The sequence below is a fragment of the Ascidia mentula genome, chromosome 4, assembly GCF_947561715.1.
Source record: "Ascidia mentula chromosome 4, kaAscMent1.1, whole genome shotgun sequence".
NCBI lineage: Eukaryota > Metazoa > Chordata > Ascidiacea > Phlebobranchia > Ascidiidae > Ascidia > Ascidia mentula.
In genome coordinates, this window is record NC_138569.1 from 10,914,950 (window position 1) to 10,941,274 (window position 26,325).

Genomic DNA, 26,325 nt, shown 5'->3' on the forward strand with positions numbered 1-26,325 from the left:
ATAGGCTTGTAACGTTTTTGTGCTTGATCTTCGTGTATCTGACACCAATCAGGTATAACATTTTATTATTTAAGGTGGCACAAACGTACTTTAGCAGTCCAAATGAAACCACGGCAAATTAAATGGATGGAATCACCACAGAATGGGGACTCACGTTTGCTGAAAGAATATATCTGACTCCTAAGACTTTTGAAAACATCTGCCTAGGACTACCTGTGCGACCTTTTAATTAAAAATGATACACCGACGAAACATACATTGGTTCACAACATATAACGTTAAAATGGAGCGACGAGAGTTATGCTTCAATTGCCCTTTTTTAGTTCACGCTTAGCTTCTGTCTTCGTTCTCCCGGTCAGTGTCTACCGTGGTTTACGCTCATCGATATATATACGGTTATTGAGATTAAAATAATAATTTTTTGGGCCTTCTGCAATCGTGTCGAAACGAAGTTTGATGTAAAAAAACGTTTATCCGAAACTGGCAAAGATGCGAATGATCGGAGGCTTTTTCTTAGGAAAGAAATGGGCGAAGATCTATTTACTGCATATATCAACCGATTAAACATTATTCATAGGCTATGGCTAAAATAGGCTAAAAAAATATGGCTATGAATCATAGCCATATTTTTTTCAAATTCTTAACCACGACAAATCCCACACCACTAGAAACATTACGCACATCGTCACAGTCTTACATTACCGTTAAAATTGATTGCCGGATAAATGATCTATTTTTGATAATTTATGGACCAAAAACCGAAGCATTTTTCTTGGCAAACATGCAAAACAGTCTGTAGGTGTTTAAGCAGGGTACACTAAAGTCAGCTATGTGCTTGGCAACATCAGCATCCAAGTACTCAGTAGGTGTATTTTTGTAATTAACCTGCAAAACAGGATTGCCATGTAACCTAAACAGCTTCTGGTGGTAATTTGACCACAGAAAATAGTGCATGATGAATGTTATCTGGCTTCATAAGTTTAACATTAAAATTTTGCATAAATGTGCAGATATCTTCACAAGAATGATATATGATCGGAGTATCGATAATAAAGATGATACACATTCCAAGTAATTATAAACAACATAATATTTGCAGTAATAAGCATCACTAAAATATGTGCCATTAAATCTCACACAAGCACATCATAATAAACAAGGAAAATATTGATAACATTAAACACATTTCTTTCAAGTAGGAAGGGCAAAATTGTAATTGTTTGGTAGTGTGGGAATGATCGGTGGCTGGTCTGGAATGGGAATATTTTCCAAATCAAGCAAACGAAGTTTCATTTCCATTGTAAGCAAAATATCCAGATCACTTTTGGCTTTGCTACTAACCATCTTAACCAAAGTGTAAATTTGTTTCAACACCAAAATCAAATTTTACTTAGCTTTATAGACATGAGGCACTTACTTGCTTACTTAACAATGCATTCAATCCATCAGTCCACATACACCACTAAATAAAATAAAACAACATTTTTTTGAAGGGTAGTATATAAATATATATATATTGCCTAAAATTTACCGATCCTGGAATATTTAAATAATGGTAAAAACAACAAATGACTGTTTTAATGATAAAATAAATAAATAAGTCTTACATTATCTAACATGTCTTACATTTTTTTGATCAGGAGCAATAAAATTTAAAGCCTCGTCAGGATCATACAAAATTGAAAAAGCAAGGTCGGTTGTGCTTTTATGTGTTCTGGTATTTTTTATGTGGGGACAGTTCTTTCCTGTAACAATGTCTTTTACATCTGCAATTGCCACTGCAATGGGAAAAAACTGTTACAAACAAATCCACACACAAACAGCAGTAGTACCCTACACTTTTCAGGTAATGACTCGATAGGTGGGGATGACGTGGTTGAGTCATCAATGTCACCATAATGCAGAAATTTGTGATTTGGAGATAATCTACAGAACCAACGTGATTTGTCTGCAATACAAAGAGAATGATATAAATATGAAGCATGTTTGTATTCACAATCAAGATAACACCTCTTAGTCGCTTGCTGGATATTTTGTGAAACACAGTACCACCTTTCAAGTAATTTAACCTTTGCTGCCGAATAATGTCAATTATCTCAGGTTGAATTTCCTTTTGCAGTTCTCTATAAAAGCAAATTAAATTGATATAGGCATGTTTATGTGTTTGTTTGTGTGGACATATGTTTCTGAACAAACTCATTGATTTTCGGCAAATAATTAATATAAAAAGAACAACTGCTGTATATTTTGTGACTTACACAACCGGTTGAGCTTGTGCATCAAACTGTTCTTTGTCAGCCTGCTCTTGTTGGCGTTTTTTAAGGATTTCAGAATAATTAAGATTTTGCAGTTTCTGCTTAAAGGAATCAAGAGAAGCAGGTTTGCTGTTTAATGCTAATACGACTTGATCTTTGACAACACTTAACACCTAGAAAAAACATTTCCTGATTAGAAAACAACCTGCAATGTAAGTTTTTCTTATTTTTCTTGGTTCAATGGTAAAGTTAGTAATTTTGTGATTTAATGCTTATTTAGTTAAATTTTGCCCATATTTTTGCCTACATAATTTAGCAAAACACAATTCCACAAGAATTTTCCTATCATGAACATCACCAAAAAAAAGTTAGAATGTAGTGTAAACATGTTTTTGGCGTAAATACAGTCAGTAAAACAAATAATTACAAACTTTTAAGAAAAATTTAAAACCTTTTCAAAGTCATCTTTGATGGCACTCATTTCCTTCCAAGTTTTGTTTAGGAGTTGGATGCATGTGCAGAAAAACTCATCAAAAGCATGGTCATGAGTAAAAAACATTGGATAGAAGTCTTGTCCCGTTTCCGTAGCTAAAAATATTAACAATCTTCAATACAAAAATCAAATGTATAAAACTGTGCAGCAAACTTACGTTGTTCCCCAATCTTTAATACTTCACAAAGCATTTTTGTGATACAAATTGAACTTTTTCCAAATGGACATTCATGTTTGTCATCCCTTGAGCTGTTTTCCAAAACAAGCTTAAAAATTAAACAGCCTTATTAGAATAGCCTTTCACAAAAAAAATTTAACGTTTCTTTTACTTTAACTTACCCGTACAAAAATGTCTTGCTGGTTTCGGGCAAAATATACCATGAGGTCTAAAGCTAAAATACCAGGCGGAGTTTGCTGAAAATCCAACACTGGATTTTTAAATTGCTGAAACAAGGATATTATTAGTATAAATACTAAAGAAACATTCTTTCAAACCAACATCAAAACCAAGTTTTTTGAAGTCTCTGTCATTAAATGGTGCATTCAGCTGGGGGCGCTTTGAAAGTGGTGAGGTATGTCCACTGGAGTCAAAAGCAATATTTCTTAATTCTAAAAGTTTCTCTCTTTCTTCCTTAAAACAGAAACTGTCAGTTAAAAATCTGCCATTAAACATATTCTACCTAATATATAAACACCTGGATGTTTGAGTCAAGGCGTTTCATCATTCTTTCCTCAAGCATGTTAAAGGTCAGGACTTGTAAAACATGTAGTTGGTGGGCCATTTCAGCCCCAATAGCTTTAGGGGTTCGGATCACATGCTAGGAATAATAATAAACCTCATTAGTATTTAAAATAATACTTTGACATAGAATTCTACTAAACAATCTTCACAAAAAAGGCAAAGAATGTATACTCACATTCAAAATCACTGTTCTAAATTGTCTTTGTGCCATTGTGTCTGATATTTTCTAAGAAAACAAAACAAAACTTTTTATTTAAAAAACCTCTCGAACTTACTTTTAATTTAACATTGTGACAAAAAAGCAGTGCAAAGATGGAAGATATATTAGGTCTTGAACAAGCTAGTCAGGTTTTGTTTAAGGTTGGGAAAAGCTTGTTTGTTTGGTACTGTTTGACAATTTCAATTCAAAATGTTCTTCAACAGATGACTTGAGGTCCCCCACCACATAATGTTTTTGTTTTTATATTTTAATGGAAAAAAACAAAGTTTCTCCCGAACAATGTCAAATGTGACAATAACAATTAGTAGTGATTGGATTAAGTTGGTGAACTATTTTCAATGTAGCATGCATGAAATGAATTTATTCTTAAATGAATTTGAGGTTAGGTGATTGGGGACAATGGCTAAAAAAATTAAACATAGCAGTGAACAAACCCTTCTTCCACTAATTTTAGTTTTGTCCGTTGGAGCTTTCATGAACAATCCATTAATCAGAGCAATTGTGTTCTGTTGAATTTCGCTGTTGGATCTATAAACACAGTTAAAAAATACTACGATATTGTGTCCATCGTCAAACTTTGTTTACCTTTGAAGATGAGCAATTAGATTGCTTACTGTTATAGAATCTGAGATTTCCTGATACATTTGCTGGCTGTGAAAAGCAGAATGTTATACAAGAAACAACACAGCTAGAGAAACAAACCTATTAACAACCGCACATTCCAAAATTCCCAATGATCTTTGAAGAATAGTGGCATCAGAATTACCAGTTTTGTTTACAAGGTTAGCAATCTGCATGGTCGATATTTGAAACTATGCAAGTAGTGTTTAAGGTTTTGAAATTTACCTTCTTAATGAAATCACTTGTAAGTACATCTTCCCATACTAGTATTCCATGGTCCATAATCTCAAGAAAAGCTGTCAATGCATATGCTAAAGACTCGCCCTAAAACATACATAACATACTTTAATTTGGTCCCATATTTCAAGTATTTTAACATTGCAGATCACACACCTGGAATGATCCCTTCTCAATGGCACCCACCAACCACATTACTCCATCTTTACTAACAAACTCATTTGCAAATGTGGGATCAGAAGAAATAACTGATAGTTGTTTTAATGCCGTGGTCTTTTCTTCTAGTGTTTCTGGCCGTCTAAGTTGTCGTAATAATCGTTCAACCTCTTTCCACTGTGGCAAAGCAATTTATATCAAGTAAAGATAAAGGACTGCATACTTTTTAAAAAACTGAAAAGACATCACCATTAGGCCACAAATCCATGATTGGACCAGGGTTAGGATATATAAGAATAATATAATGTTATTCTATTTTGTTTTTGTTTGTTATAGCCTTATTTTATGCAAACAATTTGTAATGTCTGTTCTGTTCAATCTGTACAACCTTTGTATAATTGCTGGGTGCTTTGTTTGTTGACCACATTTATATTTTCGCCTTTGTGAGTGAAAAAAACTCATAATCTGAATATGAATGCCAAAGCTAGAATGCTTCATATAGAGCAGACGTTTCGAACACAACTGCGTTCATCATCGGTGGTAATTTAAAATGAGTTGCAGGCAACTGTTGTGTTGTGTTCAAATGAGTGCAGTTGTGTTTAAAATGTCTGCTCAATGGAAAGCTTTGGCATTCATATTCAGACTACATTGTTTTGTTTGATTTTTTTATTGTAGAAAGGTGTATTAGCGTTCAGCACAAGGTTATAAATTTTAGTTTGCTAAGCATGGCAATGGCAACTGCTTTGGTGACTGGAGTAATAAGTAACATAAGTAACACAATGATAACCCAGCTACGCATGAAAAGAATGTCTACATGTGTGTGATAATTTTTAATTGCTGCATACAATTTCAACTTGTTTATGAAAACAAAATATGTTACTGTGTATTGTAATTAAGCTTGCAAGAAAGCCTTGGATTTGTTGTTTTAAATTGCCCATCCCCAGCTGTAAAAGATATTGAACCAAGTCTGTTTCAAAACTTCACAACATTTTCAGTGCAAATTATGTGATAATGATTGCGCACACAAAATCTATCTAACATTAATAAAACATCAGTGTGTTTACTTACTGGTGCAATAGCAAGGCGTAAAACAGCTCCATCCTTCACTTCATCTCTGGTCTAAAAAACAGGGTTTGGCAAACCTATTCACATTATGCCAGTTTACATACTATGCCAAAATAGCAATGACTTCACATAAAAATATTTTTTCGCCAAAATATGTTGACCTTTTTTCAGTAACAACTGTGCCTCAAATTAAGCAGTTGAATCAGACAAGTTGTTTATTACATAACACATAAATTTACCCGTTCAGTAATGTATTGTTGTGAATCATAATGCTGCAAGGCATAAATCTCTGGATTCTGCACATTCCACCTAAAAATAAAAAATAAATCAATCAGACTATACATAAAAGTTGTTTCAAAACAATAAAATGATGCATACCTATTAATATGATAATATTAAATAAGCTTTCAGCAATCAAAACATTTTATTTGAAGTGATTAGTAACTAGATAGTAGAATTTGATGTGGAATAAGTTAGAATGTTATATGCGTAAAAGAGCCATAATAGTCAATTATTATGGCCAAACAACTGTATGGGATCCAATAGCTACCGGCTTGGCTTTCACCCAAATCATATCATATGCGCAAAAAAGACATAATAGTCAATGAGAGCTGCAGACAGGTGCACTGATGAGATCTTACAGGTCGAAAAACTTGAATACAATAACATTGCTTTTTTTCATCAAACTCCTGTAATTATGATTTGATCCAGGTTTGTTTAAGTGTAAATTCCAACAATAAATTTGCCTACCTTTCACAAAAATCCTTGATGTTATCTTGTATGGACAGTTTCTGCAACAAAAATTACAAAACGTTAAGTCAGTAAATCATGTGTTTCTGTATTGCACATTATTTATTTTGTGTGAGCTGTAATTACAAAGGAAAAAATAATTCTTTCCCTTTGGTGAATTTAAGTTTGGAGTCAATTTTTTTCAAAAATATGCACAAAACTTTTTCTCAAAGATTGCATAACAGGACAATTGCTCCATAATATGTTGTCTTAACATCATCCTAGGAATGGCAATTGTGGCTAAAGTTTTGTTAGCAAACCCTTATGTACATGGATGCTTCACAAAACGCAATTCCATGGCCAGCTTTGGCACTAACACAGTTGTCTGTTCACGAATTATAGGTTTATGGGCATACAAAGTTTTCTGTGCTTCACAGATTTTTGCAGTAACAGTATTGTTAGTAAATCCACTTTGCTTGTCACTTTGTGGTTTTATCTATTTCACAGAAAAAATAATATGCTCAGTAGTTGGATTAAAAATGCATTACTTCAATCAAACGAGGATTAGGGACATCAACATCAAATTACACAAACCTGTGATTTATGTGGATATACCACAAACTTTAGACAACAAGTTGTACAAGTAATCAAGTTTTATGACTGACATTGGAAAAAATATATTCATAAAAATCTTTGGTTGGGGATCACTATATAAAAGACCAATAATGTCCTGCAATCAGATATTAAGATATAACCTTCTGCAAAGCATTTGGGACATTGACCGGTTCAATTCAAAGAAACGCCTTGAGCATTACTGTAGTACTATCTGACATATGTGAAATTTTCACAAATAATTGTGTCATGTGATGTAGCCTAACCAGCAACAAACACCGCAATTTCATTATCATTGCCCCTTCGCTGCAAAAACTTACATTTTGCAGTCAATTAATACAGGTTGATTCATAGTAATATAATAAATCGTCAAAATGGAATCTGAATACCTTCCAGCAACTGTTGTACTTACGTAAAAAGTTTATTTGTTTTATTGAAAGAAATTTGCCCTTCAAACTACCTATATACAGAGCACAATGGCATGAAAGAAATTTTTGGTGGTAGAAACGTATTAGAAGCAATTTATATGAGCTAAGCTTTCCCTGGTTTTGAAGTTGGACATTTTGTTCACATTATAACAGTTTATCCTTATGGGTCTGTACAATGAGCTAAAAAAATGGAGCAACTTACATACCAAGTTAATTTCATACAATTGTGGAACTGCATCAGGTGCTTGAATGGCAACTTTTAACACTTCACGTTTTCCATGGGTAACACGAGACACTGTTCCCTGCGAAACATAATTATTATGTACAATATTAGTTTTTTTCTGTAATTAATATGTATATTGTATTGACACAGGTGTTCTGTAAATCTAATTCTGTAAAATACCTGAGCGAAGTCTTTTATTTGAATGCCACCAAATACTTGTTGGGATTGTCGGCCAGACATTTGGGGACTTGCATTTGGTGGCTTTGCATTCATATTGTAAAACACCACAGGTCTACAGGAACTGTTTTACCTACAAACCCAAAAACGTAAACACAACACAGATATCTCACTCACGGAAATACGGGTGTTACGCATGACTACGACCATAGAGTTGTATATCTGTTGCGGCGCTATGGTTGCAGGGCTTTCTAAACCGACCTAGAGAACCTTTAGTTCCTTTCAAAGCCACTTTACGCCATTATATAAGAAATTGGATGTCATAAAAATTAGAGACATTTACAAACTCGAACTGGCCAAAGCAATGCACGTTTTCCATGCCGGAAATCTACCGGCGTCCTACAACTCCTTATTTTTGTTAGTAGACACAGTGCACGATCATTTCACAAGAAATGCATCGAAAAAGAACCTATATCACCCAAGGGTTAACACCACCTTCGGCTTACGTATGCTAAAATATAAGGGCCCACAGATATGGGAAGAAAAAAAACCTTCCATTAGATCGCTCTCCCGTCCATCATTTAAAAAAAAAATAAGCCTATATTTCAAATCTCAGTATTACCGGTAACATCCATTTTCATCCAATCGCCGTTATCCGTGAGGAAATCACCTTTACATGGGCGCCTGACTCGATATAACTTTTATGGTTTTATCTAGTGATGCACCGAAACAGCTATTTTTATATTCGGCCGAAACCGAATATTCGGCAAAAGTTGCCGAATTAATTCGGCCGAATAAACCGAAACTAATTTTGGTATCCATCTCTTTCAACGCAATAAATTTAAACAAAACATGATGCACTGGATTGGATCTAATCCTATCATACAGCCTTTTTGGCGCTTAAAGAATAACCTCGACTTGTTCCAACTGCTATAACTTGATTTTTATCATTTCTGTGAAAATAAACAAATGAAACGAACACAATCCTACAGTTTAAACAAGGATTCTAACCTTTTCTAAACTTTGCGTATCAGCGTTTTATGCAGTAAAAAAGTTTCGGTTTCGGCCGAATTTTGCAGAAATATTCGGCCGAAACCGAATAATTGCGAAAACCTTAGTTTCGGCCGAATAAATTCGGCAAACCGAACTTTCGGTGCATCCCTAGTTTTATTGGTGTCCATGCCATTTCATTTCCTTGTATATTGTTCTTTGCGTAGTTGCTTTTTTTCGCAAAATAAACATGATTTGATTTGATTTGAATTAGGAGAACACTTTTATTATTTGATTTATTGTCCTTCGTTTGATATGCTTCGATTTTACCCAAAGAGGCAATAAAAGCGCACACCAAAGCTAAATAGCTGCAGACGCGCTCATTGCCGTTAATTCCAGACGTTTTTCTTTGCCTAAAGGTAAATTTTCGTTTTCCGTGCTTCGTACTTATATTCCTCGACACTTACTGCTTTGCTTGAAGGTAAAATTGCATTTTTAGCCAATCTTTGTCTGCAGCATTGTGACGTCAGACAAAAATCAGACTCATTGTTGACGCAGAGTGGAAGCCATGATATGTCATGCAAAACATATTTAGGGAAATTTTTTTTAAACAGAATGGCAGTATATAATCTAATGCGGTATTCAAAGAAGTCCGTGTGAATAATTTTTTTTGTGTGACTAAAGATTTATAACTTCACGCACCATTCACTGTGATCGGTGTTTTGGTACAGGCTATTTAAAAACAAAAGTTAGGTAGGCTACACACAATTGTAACGAGTTGTTATTGTTGTTGTGGTAATTTACGCTAAATCAAAGTTAGGTCAAACTCTACCACTGACCAACATGCACTAGCACTACTTTCAAACATGTGTACATAAATTTAAACTTCTTTGTTCGCATGCGTACGTGGTGTTTTCATTAAAAAAAAAGTTTACTTTTGTAAATAATGCATGAACAATATTGATTTGAGTTAAGTACTTTAACCTGTAAGCTCTCAGCTCTGTTATGCTCTATGTACAATCTTAATGCTCTACGTACAATTGTACACTAGACATGCAGTCATGCCAGATCATATTGGAAAAACTATTGGTCACACTTTTGCAGAGTTTTATTTGTAATCTGTACAAAACAATAGCTTGTGCGTTAACACACAGAAACTGTGCACTAATTTGCATTACTGTATTTAATTTTATATGGAATAGCAAATTATTGTTTTTAAATTGTTTCTTGTTTGTTTGTACCTGCAGTTTTTCTTTAAAACTTGTAAATTGAATACAAATATTTCTTAGAAGATACAATTTATTTGTTTATTAACATTACTAGTACAAACATTAATATCAAAATGTGAATTTTATAGTTATTACATTGCGATATTTGCATTCGTATTAATGTTGTAATATACTGCTAATGTGTATAGACCTGATTAGTAAGAATGATGTGTATGGAGGATTTATCCTCGGCATAAATTGTTATAGTTTTATTGGCAAATTGCGCAAAAACAATTACGTAATGCATTAATATACAAAAAATGCCTGCTTGGCTGCGCAAAACCCAACCATCACTAATCACTGAAACTTTTTAATCTGGTATACAATGACATGTCATGGATTAAGGCAAATTCACCCTAATGAGAAATTCTAGTTTCAATCAGAGAATTTAACTGTTTGTCATACAGATTTAGTTCTAATTTATTTAGAACCTAAAACTGGAAGTTTGTATTGTTGGGTTTAAGGTGTTAGCAAATCAATTATTTGTAATTATTTTGCACCATTAGCAGGGTCACTAAACTTAGAAAGGACGGATAAGTCCTCATCATTATCTCCCCATCTAGATTGCAACCATGCAAAGTAACAAGATCTTCGTAAATTAAATATAAAACACTTTCAATCTGTATTGTGAGATCATAAGCAATGTAGTCAAATGCAAAGGAAACATTTTGGTTTGGGTTTTTTCAGATTACAAAATATTGATTCAAATTCGGCTTCGGTTTACAAAAATAAACCACTCCAACTGGTTTAAGGGTTGGGTTCGGATTCTGATTCAACTCCCTGATCTCAACGTGTGATGAATTTCAGAACATTTTATACTTTACCTTGTTATAGCAAAATTGTTTGTATAAATGTTCTTTGGAATTCTTTTTATGCAATTTTAATTTTTTTTTACCTGAAATTGTGATATACTTGGATATAGTTAAGCAATGTGGAGCCAATAATATGAATTTGTGTATAAGCTGCAGACAGATGGCCACTGTTTCGACCTAAAAGGCCTCATCAGTGCAGCTGGTGTGACTATTAGACGAACTTTGCAGACCAAACGGCCAAGCAAAGACTTCCACTTTGTGGTGACTATACAGTCACCGTCATCCGTTGGGCACCAAACTAGGTGCAACCTTACGGAGCAAACAAGGTGGAAACACTACGGCCAAGCAAGCTTAACCAATAGTGCCGTCATATGATTATTGTGACACGGGGCCTGACGGCACTATTGGTTAAGCTTGCTTGGCCGTAGTGTTTCCACCTTGTTTGCTCCGTAAGGTTGCACCTAGTTTGGTGCCCAACGGATGACGGTGACTGTATAGTCACCACAAAGTGGAAGTCTTTGCTTGGCCGTTTGGTCTGCAAAGTTCGTCTAATAGTCACACCAGCTGCACTGATGAGACCTTTTAGGTCGAAACAGTGGCCATCTGTCTGCAGCTTATACACAAATTGGATATAGTTGTCTGTGTGTTATTGTTGTTTTCTTTGTTTGTTAATTGAAAACAACTATCAGGTCATATAGGCAATTTGTATGTGCTAAATAGCTGGTATGTTATATTCCATTACTTGTTGTTGATAAATTTCAACACTTTTTAATATGCTTTGTCGACTCCTATATTAGTGTGATGAAGTTCTGTGACAGTATTGCTTTATGCTTGGCTGGGCAGTTGAAGTGATTAATTGTTCGTCACTTCCTTAATAAGACAGGCAACTAGCATCATCGCTTCAGTGGTCTGCTGTATTTGTTGCTTAACAGGAAATAGGCAGTGTTTTGTGTTCTCGTGTCAGAAGAACATATCAGTGTTTAAATGTTCACATTTAATGGACAAGAAAATATGTCACAAAAAATTAACAGCTAATTTAAGCATATTAGCTGGAAGCACTCAATAAATGACTTTCACAGGAGAATTATGGAATATAACATTAACCCTGCTTAGTTTTATTATATAAAAAGTTTTGAAATTGCAACAACAACAATGGATGCACAAGGAAATTTTGATGATATGTTTTCCCAAATGTTGGGAGAACTTGATGTATTAACACAGGTATAGTAACATGTTACATCACATATGTACTGTAGTAATGATAGCTCATGGTGGCTCTATTGTTAAGTTGTTTGTTTATATTTACCATGAAATCCTGTTAAATTTACAGTAGACATGCTTATTTATATCCTGTAATTTAAGTATGTTAATCAGATTAACCGCCTTTGACTTGTAAGTCATTTTTGTTATGATCTCTAATAAGCTTTAATATAAAATTTTCATTGAATGAAAAAAAAAATAAGTTTTAAATCATGTCGAATAATTGTGACATTTATATGTTAGTACTAGCATAAAGTGGATGATAAGCACTTGGTTTGTATGACATGGCAAATAAATATAAATTATTTTAAATCTTTTCAGCAATTGGATGCAGATCCAGCTTCAAGCGTACCTCCACCAGCAGAAAGAAGGGCACCACCCCTCATTGCAACTAAACCTATACGTATGTGCATTATTTCACCAGAATACATTTTTTTTTGTGGGGAAGGGGTGTCTTTGGTCTTACCTGTATTGCTAGAGACAAGGGGTTAAAATTGGTGTGTAAGTTTAATAATGGTTTTAAGTGTTAAATTACAACAAAATGTTCTAATCACCCACTAAAATTCATATATCTTGTGCCTTGTAGGATCAGATGTAGTGACGTATAAAACACATTGAAATAACGACAAAACAATTAAAAACCTTGAATGTTGTAGGCTGCTATGTCTCTTTGAAGTTCTAATTTAACGATAATGGTACTTGTTTCGCAACAATGCCATGTGTCAAGTGCTGGCTAGATTTTGTCCAAAAATTTACTGCGGTTGCGTTTTAGTTAGCCATCTAAACAGATGAATTTATTTTGGGTGGGGATCCCAAGCGATGATGCCATTAAGTTTTCAATACTACGTAACCGTTCATTTAAATGCTGTTGTTTGAAAGTGACTCGAAATACAAGTTTCTCCCGAAATAATTGTTTGCGGTTTGAAATTAAACGATTTGTACTGGCACCAACGTCTTCGAACTACTTTTGCAACCACCATGTACTGCAAAAAATTGACAGCTACATGTTAATACGAGAATTATTGGCGTCCAATCTTTAAAAAACAAAAACTATTAAGATCGATGTGAAGGTTGCGAGATTAGCGTGACCGATATGTCAGGTTTAATTAAGTTATTATAGTAATGCAATTTATGGACTTTTGTAGATAACGATAGCGTTGGTCTGTTGCATACCGGTAACTTAACATTTATTCACGCTGCCCGTGTCGAACAGTGGCGTCACACGTTGAACACTTAGAATGGTGAAAAAGGCATAAATCGACACCCTGTATATATGATATATACATTTTTTTATGAATAACTGCATATCTGATTGACATGGTAATATTTTTTATATTCTTGTTACCAACTGTTTCTATTTGTCATAAAATCTAATCTTGGCCATGTATGGCAAAATATATTTTTCCAACACAAAATAAACGTTTACAGAACCTCTATAATTGTTATTTAAATTTAATTATTATATGTATGTTACAATACATTTATGTGTAAATTTGTTTGCAACTTGCAGCATCTACCCAGGAAGATGTGGATCTTTCTTCAATGTTGGATGACCTTTGTTCCTTCGAAAGCAATCTTGTGAACACTGACTCCATTGACGGTAATATAAATTAAGTAACTTACAAAAGCTGTGCATAGATGCTAAGTAGGGAGGTACCAGGGGTGCAATAAATCCCTAAAGAATATTAGGTACTGTTATTGCGACCAGGCATCTGATCAAGTTTAACTATAAACCAAACAATGTATATGCTCAGCACAACTTATCATGTGCTTAAATTGGCAGCCAAAACCATTTTCCAAAAGCAACAACACAATAATCTTAACAAAATCAACTTTTGAGTAATAGGGTTGTGTTTTGTTATAGTTTATTAACATGCAGTATCCATAGAATTTTAATAACCTGGTGTCTATGGTTGTGTGCCTGTCGAATAGGTGTATGTTGATTTGTTAATTTTTGCATGATTTTGTAAGTTTCATTTTGTTGGGGAATTGTGCTGTTTCTTTATAGGTTTCATGATTGTTAACTGGAGGGTGTATTTTCTCACTTTTGATAAAGAATGTTGAAATCCACTGTTTTTCATGTAAATTTGCAGTTGATCCAGTCTGAACTATGTAAAATAGTCAGTTTAAAGTTAATGTTAACGTGTGATATAACCTGTGATTTTAGGTATTCTAACATCTTCAAACAGTGTTAGTCAAGATAGTGGTATTGGTGTTCGTACAGATAGTTTACCAAGAAACAATTACCTTACTGTCGATGATGGACATCAAAAAGTAAGAATTGTGTAATAGAAGTATAGTTTTTCTTAAGATTTTTGTGATATTTTAAAACTATGCAAGATTATAAATGTCTTCTGCCAACAACTACAATTTTCTGCTCGTATTCTGTAACACAAAATTGGTCTTACATATGCCATTATATCATTGTGGCCACTTCATATCCCTTAGGACAGTGTTTCCCAACCAGTGGTACAAGTACCACTAGTGGTACGATCAGCATTCCAGGTGGTACTCAACCACCTTTCCATAATTTGCGAATATAGTTAGTATGTAAAAAATCATAAGTCAGTCAAAATGTTTGTTACTTCATCCCCTAGGTTACTTTGTAAAACTCAACTAGGTGGTACACGTCAAAATTGTTTTACCTCCTAGTGGTATGCAACCACAAAAAGGTTGGGAATCACTGCCCTAGGACCTCCCTGGATATCCTATGAATATCAAGCGACTTTTTTGGTTTCATTTTTTACTGAAATAGAAAAAAAATTTCTTCAATAACGGACTTTATTTTTTCAACCAAATTTTATTTGAGTAACACATAATGCATATAAATCCTCATCTCGACTAACATTTGCATACGGTGCTATTTACCGTAAGACTCAAGTCATATTTTTTCTCAGTTGGACCTGTTGGTTGCACACTTCTGAGTAAACAACTAAATTTATGTTGATGTACTTTTAATTTCAGTTTGACACCTTGAAAAGGTCGGGAGCAAGGAATGTTGGATACACAAGCAGTGCTTATGATGAAGAGGATGATGATGAATTGTCGCTCGATGCACTTTCTAAAGATTTGGATGTGGAAAATAAACAAGCAAAATTCCAAGCCTTAACTGAAGAGGAATTATCTACATTGTCTCCAGTACGATTCTGTGTTGGCATGATAAACTTTTGTTTGCATGATTCTCATTGTATTAATTCCTGTGTGCAAAAATATTTTGGTTTTGCCTGTTTAAATTTATTTCTTTTATTTTGTCATGAAATTCAGGTTCTTCATGAATTAGATGACATTGTTCAAACTCTTACTGGAGTTGCGGAACCTGCCAGTGGGCAGAAAAAAGATAGTGTAAGAAAGTCAATGGAAAATAACAGTCCTAGTAACAGCAATCATTCATCATGTAGGGAAAAATTAAAACCAAATGAGGTTAAAATGAACAACAGTAGTTTAGAGAAAGGTGTTATTACCAAACCAACTCCACCTCCAATATCAAAAAAACCTAAAGTATCTTTTAAAATGGTGAGTGAAAGTGAAAGTGATCTGGGTATAAATATAGAAATAATGATGTTTGTTTTTTCCAATCTCGTTTAGTGATTTTATTTTATCATTTTGCATGTATTGATCAGAAAGATTTGCATCCAGTAATCACTGATGAAGCTCATTTAGAGGATCAAAACTTACTGAAGTCAAATACTACAAATATGATTTCAAAAGAGCATTCAAATGAAACAACTGTAGACATGCCAACAGAGTTTCAGAAAAAAGCTCCAGCAATACACAGTGGGGCAATAGATGAACATTCAAAGCAGACATATTCAGAGAGTGCTAAAAAGAATTCTGAAAACACTTTGCGATGTGAAATGCCAACCAATCTGAATTTGGGTTATTTGCAAAAGGAGGGTAGAACTATGAGTATAAAGAGCATTGAAAGTGACTCCAGTTCAGTGGCAAGTTCAAAAACTGACGATTTGGAAAGTAATTTCATTGAAAAAATTGAGTCCCGCTTAAATGCATTAGGATCAATGGATGAAAACCAGATGTCGGCTGTAAGTTACCAACAGTATGTTTAAAACTCTGAACTGATTATAAGTTTTGCATGATTTTTATTTTGGCATTTTATTCTCCTTTTTGTTTTTTATTTTGAGTTCATTATAATTTTGCTATGCTTGATATCTGTGACTATATTTAGGAAGAACAAGAAGAACGTATTAAATCTGAAAAAATGAGAATTGCTCTTGAAAAAATGAAGGAAGCTCGCATTCAAAAGGTTAAATATTTTATTTGAAACTTGGAAATCCATGTCAATGGAAACCAAATGTCCTGTCATTTTATCATTATAATTGTCATTTGTAACAGCTTTGGTTCCTGCCACTGTGATTAAATCCATGCAAATAATATTTATTGTGCGTTTTATAGCTGGTTGTGAAAGTGTACAATAAGGATGAAAGTTCTAAAACCTTGATGATTGATGAAAGAATGGCAGTTCGTGGAGTTATGAAACAACTCATAGAAAAGAATCACTTTGACTATTCTCCAAACTGGGCACTGATTGAAGAAATACCTAGTTTGTATATGGGTAAGGCTTGCACATAAATCAATGTTGAATGTAACTGTTTGCACTGTCACAACAGTTTCTTGTTTATTTTGTTGACAAAATCTATGAACTACTGCTGTGGCAATGGTTTTCAAAGTTTTTCCAGTGTAGTATATATTCTAAATAGTAAAAAGTTATTTGAAAGACAAATTTTATTGAGAATTGCAAGGTAGCATGCAAATTCCCAGTAAAAAGTACTTCATTTATTTGAAACAAGCTGCCTTTAATCCATTGAGCAGGTTTTGTATAAAGCAATTGGATATCATCACTTTTAAACAAAGAATAAAAGCATAAGATACACAGCCCTGTATTTAAATTATTCAAACTGAAAACACTAGTTTTTATAGCACTTGCTGCTAACAGAGAACTGTGAACTGTGTGCAGTGTTTACATTTTAAAGTTTAGAAACTAGAAAAATCTTTGGGAGTTTCAGCACCATCTAGCTTTAAACATGTACTGTAATATTCCATGTTTAATAATTTATCTTCTATATCACTACCATTCAACAAATTTGATGATATTTTTAATTTAGTGGCATACATATTGTTCGAAATTACCACACAAAATAGAGCACATCCTTTAAACTTCTTCCTCTGCACTTTCTGAAAATTAAATACTTCTATTTAGAGAGAATGTATGAAGAACATGAAAAACCTTGTGATTTTATGAGTTACTGGACAAGGGATACCACAAATCAATTGAGATTTGTTGAAAGAAAAGACAAATATGCTTTGTTTAAAAACCCACAGGTGTGTTTGCCACAGGATGCAAGTTGTTGAAATATACTTACACGAACAACATGTTTGTTGCATTTTCAGCATTACTTGTTGTCTCATTCTGACAATCAAGACCAGATGCTGGAAAGACAGAAGCAAACTTTATTGGAGGTTTGTACAAAATACAGATTGCATCATCAACATGTGTTGGGAACAAGGATTTAAAATTTTGCACATCAAATTTCGAATTTTAATTAACAACTTTAAATCTTTGCAATTCCTGATGAGACAACCCTTTAGTGTTGAATAAAACTAATTTATTTATTGTTTGTTTTAAAGGAGTTTTTTTCTGGTAAAGGCCCAAGTTCAGGGGTACCTGAAGTAGAAGGATATTTGCATATTAAAGGTGACGGAAAATCATGGAATCGCAAGTACTGTGTTTTGAGGTCTTCTGGATTGTATGCAAGTAAGAGTGGAGAGCCCAAGAAAGGCAAAAAGGTATAGCACAAGGGAATGTATTTATCAAATTTAAATTTCATAGCTTTTAAAAAATATTTTTATAGCTTGCAGACCTTGTTTGCATAATAATGTTTGATCAGTGTATGTTGTACTTGGGTCGTGGGTGGAAAAAGAAGTATAAATCTCCATATGAATATGGATTTGCTTTGAAGGTAACATTTAGGCATAGAAATAAGTTATGTAAATACAGACAAATCCAACCATTTTAATAGCCAATTTTTTAAGCTTTTTTGGAGTGATTATTTACACAAAAAAAGATTATTGGTACAAGGTATAGACTTCTTTTGAACAGTCCACAATTGTACCTGAAGTACTTAATTTACATTTTCCCGAGCTGAAATAACATTGTTAAGATGTTCATTTGCAGTAACAGATCCTTTTTCTGTAATTTGTTATAGGCCATAACTTGCACATTCAGTTTTCATGTTATATTCTGTAAGGTTTTTTGCAGGGTTCTACACAAATGCAGATGTCCATAAAACTATTTTGTTTAAAATAACCCTGATATGCAATGGGCAAAATCTTCTTTACATTCATTTGCTGCTTTTATATATAATGTTTTTAGGGCACTCAGTAGTGTGTGCCTGTCTGACTTTTAAAACATAAAAATAACTGTTCACAACATTGTTTTTGTAACAGGCTGATTTTGTTTATTGTTGGACATTTTCTATATTCCTGAGTTTTTTTATAAAGTTGGATTAACAAAACTGTTTGTGAATGTACGAACTTGTAACTTGAAATAATGTTGCAGCATCCAGCTATACAAGTCAAATCGAAACATATTCGGTATTTGTGCTGTGAAGATTTCAAGTCATTAATGAGGTGGTCAGTTGGCATAAGACTGGCGAAAGTAAGTTAAGTTTTGTTTTGTTCACCAACCACTTTGTGTAATTAAATTATTTTTAAGTATGGAAGACAGCTGTTGGACAATTATGAAAAAACAAATGAGGAAATAAGGTCAACATCCATTGCATCCACTCCATTTACCTTTAGACAGCAGACACAACAACAACAACCAGGTGAGCAAATTATCTGGCGATAAAAAAAGCAAATAAAATTTTGTAATAATCTACCATGTAATATTTTTTGACAAATGTCATCAAATTTTTTTGACGGTTTGGGGCCAAATCACTGTGGTTTAAGTCTGATATTATTTTTTTTCTGACTGATTTATTACAGATAATTTGTCGATTCGTTCTGGAGATTCTGGTGGTTCTGGTTCACGTTCTAACACATTGCCTAGAGGTGTTGGTGTCAAAAATATATTCGAGGGTGCTTGGCAGCGAGCAAATCAAGAAGAAAAAAGTGATTCTGTTGAGGTATTTGGTTGAAATAAATTTACAAAAACATTCACCAAACATGTTTGGAAACCACTTATTTTTTTTCCAAAATTACTATTTGTAGGCTTCACCTTCTAGTACCAACATAAGTCGTGGGAAATCTGTATGGAAGCCAAATACAAAGAAATCTAACAACTGGTGGGAATTGCAAGACCAAGAACAAGAAGAGGAAGCACCAGAGGTTGAACAAAATTGTTTTAGAAAATTGTTGATTTAATATTTGGTGCAAACCCCCAATTTTTTGTGCTGTGTGTTTGGTTGCCCAGGTCTGACAAACGAGCAACACTCAGTTTTTGCACTTAATTGCCTTCCATTTTTTAAAGCAAATATTTGTTAAATTTTATAGCCACCTCATATGCAAAGAAGATTCAATGAGCCAGAAGAAAGATTTTCTGGATCAACTGCTGCACCAGGTAGGCTTAAAAGTTTTCATTATTTGTCTCTAAACGTACCTCAAAATACAACAATATATCAAAAAAATTAAATATTCATAAAAACTATCTTTCAGTTCCCCCACCACCTCCTGCTGGAAATAAACCAAGTGCTTACCAGGAAGTTGAATATGATACAGACCTCCCCCCACCTCCAATGCCAAACATGGACACTGGTTATCCACTTCCGCCTCCCCAGGACAACTTTATGCCACCACCTGCCCCTTCAACGTACTCACCGGCACACAATCAAATGCCACCCCCACCTCCCATGAAAATGGGAGTTTTTTCACCCCCAAAACCGCCTGTAAAACCGGGCAATACCTTTATGTCATACGATGATCTCCCACCTCCCCCTCCACCAAACGACTCTTCGTACCTTCCGCCTCCACCACCACCTGTTCCTGGTCCCAAGCCTGGAACAAAACCAGCACCTCCTGTTGCACCTAAACGAATGCCCCCACGCCCACAGTACAACTACAGCAATAACAATAACAAGTTAAAACCTTGTGTCTCCCATGAATCTTTGGAGGAAGATCCTCCATCTTTCCACCCTCCCCCACCAACTAAATCTTCCATCTCTGCTGCAAAGTATGTGCACAGTGGTAATGCTGATTTTTCATCACCCCTGAACTACTATTATGAAACACAACAATCTACTCAAAACTTTCAACAAAATTCTTATTCCATTGATGATTTTCCACCTCCCCCACCTTTCATATTCGATTTGAAGGTAAAAAGCCAGTATGTTTATTCTAACATCATATTGTCCTATTATGCAATGCAACTTTTTTCAGGATTCGTTTGAAGCAGTTGGAAACGAAGCTACAATTATTGAACATCAAACAACAGCTGATTCTCTTCCACCAAAACCACATTCTCTGCTTTCTTATATTAAGCGCAAGTCTGCACCAAAGTAGGTTGCCCCCTTATGGAATTTTGATAGACTGTATATGGAAAAGGCACTGCCTCTAATTGGTTAAGATATAATATTGACTGTTGGCATTCATGAAGTTGTTTTGTATTTAATTCACAATAAACAGTAATGTTTTCACTAACACCTGTCTTCAGTTTTAATTAAAAGTTCTAGTAAACACCTTTAAATAAGGATTACTATAAATGGGTTGGGTCACAAATCATCTTTGTTACTACAGCATTCGAATACTGGTGACATAGCTCATTTTACATATAACTAGCAGTTATTGTTCTAAACTAGATTTTCCAAAAAATTACGAACTTTCCAACACAAACCAGGTCTATACTGGATACTCTTACAATACATGTCTGCTACTTTGATTGTTAATTTACTCTTATACTGCACTCTCATATATATTTGGATGTTTTTGAAAAAAATTTTTGGCACTTTTATTGTTTATTAGACCCCGTCAGCAAGAATTCAAAAAGAAACCTTCTCCTCCACAAAGAAACGCTGCTACAAAATTATCAAAAAAGAGCAAATGAAAACCAAGCCATGTGTGTGGAAACTTTTCAGTTAATTTTTGAGCAGTTTTACTATTATGTCGGTTTTATTCTGCAATAGGGTTTCTGTGTTTTATTGTTGTTCCTTATACAGATTGTTGATTCATTTTGTGTCACTCTTTTAATGTTGATTACTTGCTATCATTCTCCCGCCATGCACATACACTATGCTGCCTCCAAATAAATGAAACTGCTGCATTCATTCAACTGCTGTAACCTAATGTCACAGGAAATGCCTGTTCCATTGATTTGCATGTATTCAGTGTTATACACCAGCTGTTACAGTCTTACTGGTGTATGTTCAAATAATTTTTGAAAGGGAAAAAACTTTTGGTTGCATTTCCTTTAAAGATACCAATATGGATCGTGTAAATAAATACTTTGGATATATGCTGTTTTCAATCTTCTTTAACCGCATGTTCATTACACAACCAGTCAGGTACCCTCAAAATGAACAGTGCAACTTACAGTGTTATGTTATAAAAGTAAAAAGAAACGTGCAACAACACTTAAATAGGTTCAAATGGAATTCTGGGCAGGAAGGAATAAAAAAATGGGAAATAAAACATACCCATTAAAAGGCACTAAACCATGTATAAAATGTTTAGAAGCGGAATGGAAACAAATGTCATGGTTTTGCTGGTAACTGCTGTGTTTAGGAATATTTTTCATTGTCTATTCGAGGGCGTTTTGGAATAGGTTTCACTTCGCTGTGGTTGATGGTATCCACATCTTCCACAAAACAGTTTGTTTCTAATGATGCTGTATCATTGGTAGAGGTATTTTTGGCATCTTTCCTTACTATTTTACAGCTATCCATTGTGTTGGACTGGTTGTTTACGGGAAACAAAATGTTATTTCCTCCTCCTGTCCAGTTGTCGTTTTCATCAACTGAGTTGTCTTCTGTAGTTACTCCATTGTTTTTAAGTTCTTTTTCAGATGTTATCAAAAGTGGGGAATTTGAAGTGATTGAGTTTTCCATATCAAATACATTATCTGCAATGTCTTCACTGTTTTGATTTGACAGATGGCTCAGCCACATATGCCTTAAGCACTGTTTTGCACTCAATCTGTTTCTAAAAAAATTAAGTTTTACAAACAAACAAAAACAAAATAATTTTATGTTCTTACTCTGGGTCTACTTGCAACATTTTAGAAATAAAATCCTGGCAGGCAGAATCTTTATCACCAAACAGGTCTGGTGGGAATTCATATACTCCACTTGTAACATTCATTAGGGTTTCTGTTTTGGTGTCCCCAAGAAAGGGTGAAACACCGGTGAGCATCACATAACAAACCACCCCTAAAGACCTTAAAGCAACACAATCAGTTTGAAGAAAATAATAAACTTGTACAAAGTGGAAAATGCATACCAAATATCTGTTAATGTGCTTATAGGCTCGAAGTTCAGCACTTCAGGAGCTGAAAAAAGGATGAAATTTTGACTTAATGTTTTGATATTTTTAGCTGTTTGATTAATTACAGGATGTGTAGCAACTCCTACACAATTACAGCACTTTACGTCACACATAGCAAACAAACTAAATTAATAAAACCACACCCACCCACATAATCCGGAGTACCTAGGATTTCCCGGATTTCCAAATTTTCAGATATATGTTTTGACAAACCAAAGTCAACCAGCTTTATATCACCATTCTTTTCATTAGTTAGAAGGATATTCTGAGGCTATAAAAACAATTTTGCACTTTGCAATTGAAAAAATATCACTAGCCTTACTTTAAGATCCAAATGTACAATGTTTTGATCATGCAAAAATTCAATGGCTTCCAGAATTTGTTTGAACAACTGGCAAACTCGACTTTCTGTAAATGTGCCCTTTAACCCAACACAATAATCAAAGATTTCACCACCAGCAGCACTAAAAATGGAAATCATTTTATAGAATAATGAAATGACTTGCAGAAAACATATACTTACTACTCCAAAATTAAAACAAACTCTGTTGAAGATTCATAGATTTTATACAAGTCAATCAGATTGGGATGACTAGAACTTAGTTCAAGAACTGCGATTTCATGCAATATGTCCTGTGTGCAGTCACGACAATGCCTTCGTTTTCGAATGCATTTGGCAGCAAATTTCTTTCCAGTTGACTTCTCTGCACACTTTTTTACCACTGCAAATTTGCCCCTGATCAAAAAGAAGTCCATTATATTTTTAGCCATTTCACTGAACAAACAGCCTAAATATTTTTTAATGTTTACTAGGTGAACAAAAAGTATTCTTTTAAAATATATTATAATTATAAAACAAGCCACTGTCTAGTACAGCACAGGTGTGTGAATCTTACATGTATCAGTAACCTGTATGCGAAAACTGCAAAGAGATAAAAAAACTATATAACATATAAAAATAGTAGTGTTTCTGCTAAATTAAGTGAAAGAAATATTTTTCATTGGTTTAAAAACAACAAATATAACAAAAGTATGACATGTATCATTCCAACTCCCTTACATCTATTTTTTGTAAAGTGTATTTGAGTAGTAATACTAACTTGACCTCCTTTTAAGCAAAACAAACCTTCCAAGTGTTTCTTCAGCAATGAAATATTTCTGCCATGGATCCTTGATAACTTCACCCCTGATTTCATCAACACTCCCAAGTCGGTCAGGGGAAAGAAGTGCTTTATTCATCATAATATGCACAATTACAATACCAAACTAACATTACTTACAACTATTTAATGCTACATGTAGTGATGTAGACACCTTACAGAAAGGTCATTTACATCCACTTTTAATGCTAGTAATTTTAATCACAAAAGTAATAGTTATTTTTTTTTGAAATTAGTAGGCTGTTGTGTTGATACTACAGCCCAATTTTCTTGAATAAACAGCACAAGATGTCCCAAATAAGTTGGCCATACATACTTGTAAATCATATATATATCGAATGTACCTGACGTTGGTTAGGCTATATGAATATATATTATGAAATACATGTTTAAACAGCAACCTTTCCGAATTCTAAATTGCAAGTGCAACCCTTACCAACACAACAGCCTAAAACTTTATAAAGTTTTGTTTTTTTAGGGGGAAACGATAGCGTAGAAAGTTGTCCAATGCGTTTTTTTAACAAAACCAAGTCATAGCTGAGATATTAGGTGTGGTGCTAAAATTACACCAGACCATTTCACTCAACTTCCTTCAACATCACTATTTTTCAAAGATATGACTAATGTCATTCGCAGAACACGGTTGTCGAAAAAGCGTTTCGCATGACTAAAGAACATTTCATTCACTTTCAGAAAATTTACAAAGTCTGACTCAGAGCAATGATTAACAGAACAAGCACTTACATAAAATTAATGGTCAAGGTGATTCACCCATCAACCATTAAAAATTGTTGTGCAGTTTGCTTTGACATTGAATACAATACCTCTTTTGCACAAATCTACTTTCTTCAAATGGACATTTTTCTAGGAATTTGTAGCTGAATTATGGGAAATGAGTCTTTCACTACAGAAGTGTAACTATCTTTAAAATTTATTGGCTATGTCGAAAATCACTAACAAGCATAGTACCGCGTCCCCACACCATCACATAACACCTTACCCGTACGTAAATAAATTGCCACACAAAGCCAAGCTAATTTTAAACTATGACATCATATAACTACAGAATTGCCTCTTCTTTTTCTGTCATGCTTTCGTAAAAATCAGAACTTCGTTTGACGGGGTTTGTGTCAGGTGTTGTTTACTTTAGTTTGTTATTTGATTTGGGCATTTATATTTTAAGCTAACCTGATTCTATTTGAATAAGGATAAGCAGGGTAAAATTAATAATTTTTTTATTGTGTTTTACGGTGTAATTTTTTGATTCTGTTTCACGCCTGGCCCAAAATGACGTTACAATTCTATTTGAATGCATGGCGTGTTTATGAAAACTTATCGCATTTCAAATTTAGTTTGGTTATGGTCGGAAAGTCAATGGCCTAATTAGTTCCCGAGTTTTGTGAATTGAAATTTAGGCAAATTATTGTAATGTTCTATGGAGTGGCGAAAGCGCGGTAGAAGGCGCGCAATTTTGTGTCGTTATGATAAAACTAATTAGAGCTTTTCTAAAACGGAGTCGAACGTTTTGAAGACATGTGTGGGATTCCATCTCCGCTTGAATCCCCGGAACCTTGACGGTTAAGGCCACTCGGCGCTCCACATATTCTGTCACACGATGAACAAAAATTATTAATAAGGTTTACTCTTTGCTGCACATTCTGCAAATAGATTTGGATGAAATTCACATTAACGAAAGCTAACTCACACCTACATCTACAGTGTATTTATAGCCTGCTGAGAAGACTCTTTGGGGACCGCGCTGTATGCGAGGATGAGTAAACATCTGTCGAACAATGAAAGAAAGACGTGTAGAAACCGTAGAGTTTCCGGGTTAGCGCCACTTGAATTGCCAGACTAGCGAACTTGTGCTAAATCCCAAGTAGGCATACAGGGCAAAAGCACCAACCATGGCTTCTCGTCACGGAACTCCACAGTCCAACTCCAAACGTTCGCGTTCGCGTTCGCGTTCGATTGTAACGAGCACATCTGCCACAGAAAGAAGTCGCCGTCAAAAGTGAAGCTATACACAATTGGCGGTAAAGGAAGAAATTGTAAAAAGTGGCTCTAGAAGTAGAAAGGTAGAAATAAAAACGAATTCCAGGCTGTCTATGCAATGGCTAGCATACTAGAATTGAAGAATAACCCGGAAACACGCATGTGTAAGGGTCTGGTCATTCCCGATTGCTACTGTGGATGACATTCCGCACGCCCTAACTCGGAAATGTAATGAGGTTACTCCGAAACTAAAAATTATAGGCGATTATACAGCAACCAACTTTGGTGCTATAGTGTAGAAGAGAGATAGGCCTTGCAAAAAAGCACAGAGGATACTTCGACGATCCGTTTTCTTGCAAAATCCAATGGCATTTTTAGTTTACCCAAAATA

At 34.4% G+C, this 26,325-nt stretch overlaps 3 protein-coding genes across 4 annotated transcripts; 1 reads left to right on the forward strand and 2 right to left on the reverse strand.

Moving 5' to 3' along the window:
• Positions 1-292: 292 nt before the first annotated feature.
• On the reverse strand, positions 293-8,125 carry LOC145897035 (engulfment and cell motility protein 1-like). Its single transcript, XM_082985193.1, has 22 exons — positions 7,962-8,125; positions 7,765-7,860; positions 6,540-6,580; positions 6,029-6,098; positions 5,793-5,843; positions 4,725-4,901; positions 4,557-4,655; positions 4,413-4,501; positions 4,296-4,361; positions 4,145-4,238; positions 3,666-3,716; positions 3,444-3,566; positions 3,248-3,379; positions 3,088-3,192; positions 2,906-3,014; positions 2,707-2,843; positions 2,259-2,428; positions 2,011-2,123; positions 1,838-1,948; positions 1,627-1,778; positions 1,418-1,462; positions 293-1,344 (listed from the first exon to the last, which is right to left on the reverse strand). The coding sequence occupies exons 1-22, from the start codon at positions 8,052-8,054 to the stop codon at positions 1,192-1,194; spliced, it is 2,277 nt and encodes a 758-aa protein (XP_082841319.1). The 5' UTR covers positions 8,055-8,125; the 3' UTR covers positions 293-1,191.
• A 3,961-nt stretch (positions 8,126-12,086) lies between these two features.
• LOC145897607 (amyloid beta A4 precursor protein-binding family B member 1-interacting protein-like) lies at positions 12,087-21,564 on the forward strand. Of its 2 annotated transcripts, XM_082985969.1 has the most exons (21): positions 12,087-12,249; positions 12,610-12,691; positions 13,799-13,888; positions 14,456-14,562; positions 15,253-15,426; positions 15,553-15,801; positions 15,909-16,328; positions 16,472-16,549; positions 16,699-16,858; positions 17,504-17,625; positions 17,695-17,763; positions 17,932-18,090; positions 18,156-18,263; positions 18,863-18,961; positions 19,019-19,130; positions 19,291-19,430; positions 19,516-19,632; positions 19,798-19,864; positions 19,960-20,615; positions 20,680-20,798; positions 21,262-21,564. In XM_082985969.1, exons 1-21 carry the CDS (start codon positions 12,181-12,183, stop codon positions 21,341-21,343), a joined length of 3,279 nt encoding a protein of 1,092 aa, XP_082842095.1. In that variant the 5' UTR covers positions 12,087-12,180; the 3' UTR covers positions 21,344-21,564. The 2 variants fall into 2 exon arrangements, with proteins under 2 accessions (XP_082842095.1, XP_082842096.1); XM_082985970.1 differs by lacking the exons at positions 15,553-15,801; positions 15,909-16,328.
• A 333-nt stretch (positions 21,565-21,897) lies between these two features.
• Positions 21,898-24,383, reverse strand: LOC145897608 (serine/threonine-protein kinase 17A-like). Its single transcript, XM_082985971.1, has 7 exons — positions 23,906-24,383; positions 23,303-23,515; positions 23,102-23,243; positions 22,927-23,050; positions 22,735-22,783; positions 22,493-22,672; positions 21,898-22,437 (listed from the first exon to the last, which is right to left on the reverse strand). Exons 1-7 carry the CDS (start codon positions 24,019-24,021, stop codon positions 22,017-22,019), a joined length of 1,245 nt encoding a protein of 414 aa, XP_082842097.1. The 5' UTR covers positions 24,022-24,383; the 3' UTR covers positions 21,898-22,016.
• Positions 24,384-26,325: the final 1,942 nt, after the last annotated feature.

What these genes read in the sequence shown, in the direction of transcription:
- LOC145897035 (XM_082985193.1), bottom strand. Translation starts at nt 8,054, where the DNA reads ATGAATGCAAAGCCACCAAATGCAAGTCCCCAAATGTCTGGCCGACAA. An exon ending in GCACAAGCTCAACCGGTTGT is followed by an intron (nt 2,124 to 2,258) that starts GTAAGTCACAAA and finishes TTGCTTTTATAG; the next exon opens with AGAACTGCAAAAGGAAATTC. An exon ending in CGAGTCATTACCTGAAAAGT is followed by an intron (nt 1,779 to 1,837) that starts GTAGGGTACTAC and finishes TTCCCATTGCAG; the next exon opens with TGGCAATTGCAGATGTAAAA.
- LOC145897607 (XM_082985969.1), top strand. Translation starts at nt 12,181, where the DNA reads ATGGATGCACAAGGAAATTTTGATGATATGTTTTCCCAAATGTTGGGA. An exon ending in AATACCTAGTTTGTATATGG is followed by an intron (nt 16,859 to 17,503) that starts GTAAGGCTTGCA and finishes ACTTCTATTTAG; the next exon opens with AGAGAATGTATGAAGAACAT. An exon ending in AGCCCAAGAAAGGCAAAAAG is followed by an intron (nt 18,091 to 18,155) that starts GTATAGCACAAG and finishes ATATTTTTATAG; the next exon opens with CTTGCAGACCTTGTTTGCAT.
- LOC145897608 (XM_082985971.1), bottom strand. Translation starts at nt 24,021, where the DNA reads ATGATGAATAAAGCACTTCTTTCCCCTGACCGACTTGGGAGTGTTGAT. An exon ending in TTTGTTTTAATTTTGGAGTA is followed by an intron (nt 23,244 to 23,302) that starts GTAAGTATATGT and finishes TTCCATTTTTAG; the next exon opens with TGCTGCTGGTGGTGAAATCT. An exon ending in AGGTACTCCGGATTATGTGG is followed by an intron (nt 22,784 to 22,926) that starts GTGGGTGTGGTT and finishes TCCTTTTTTCAG; the next exon opens with CTCCTGAAGTGCTGAACTTC.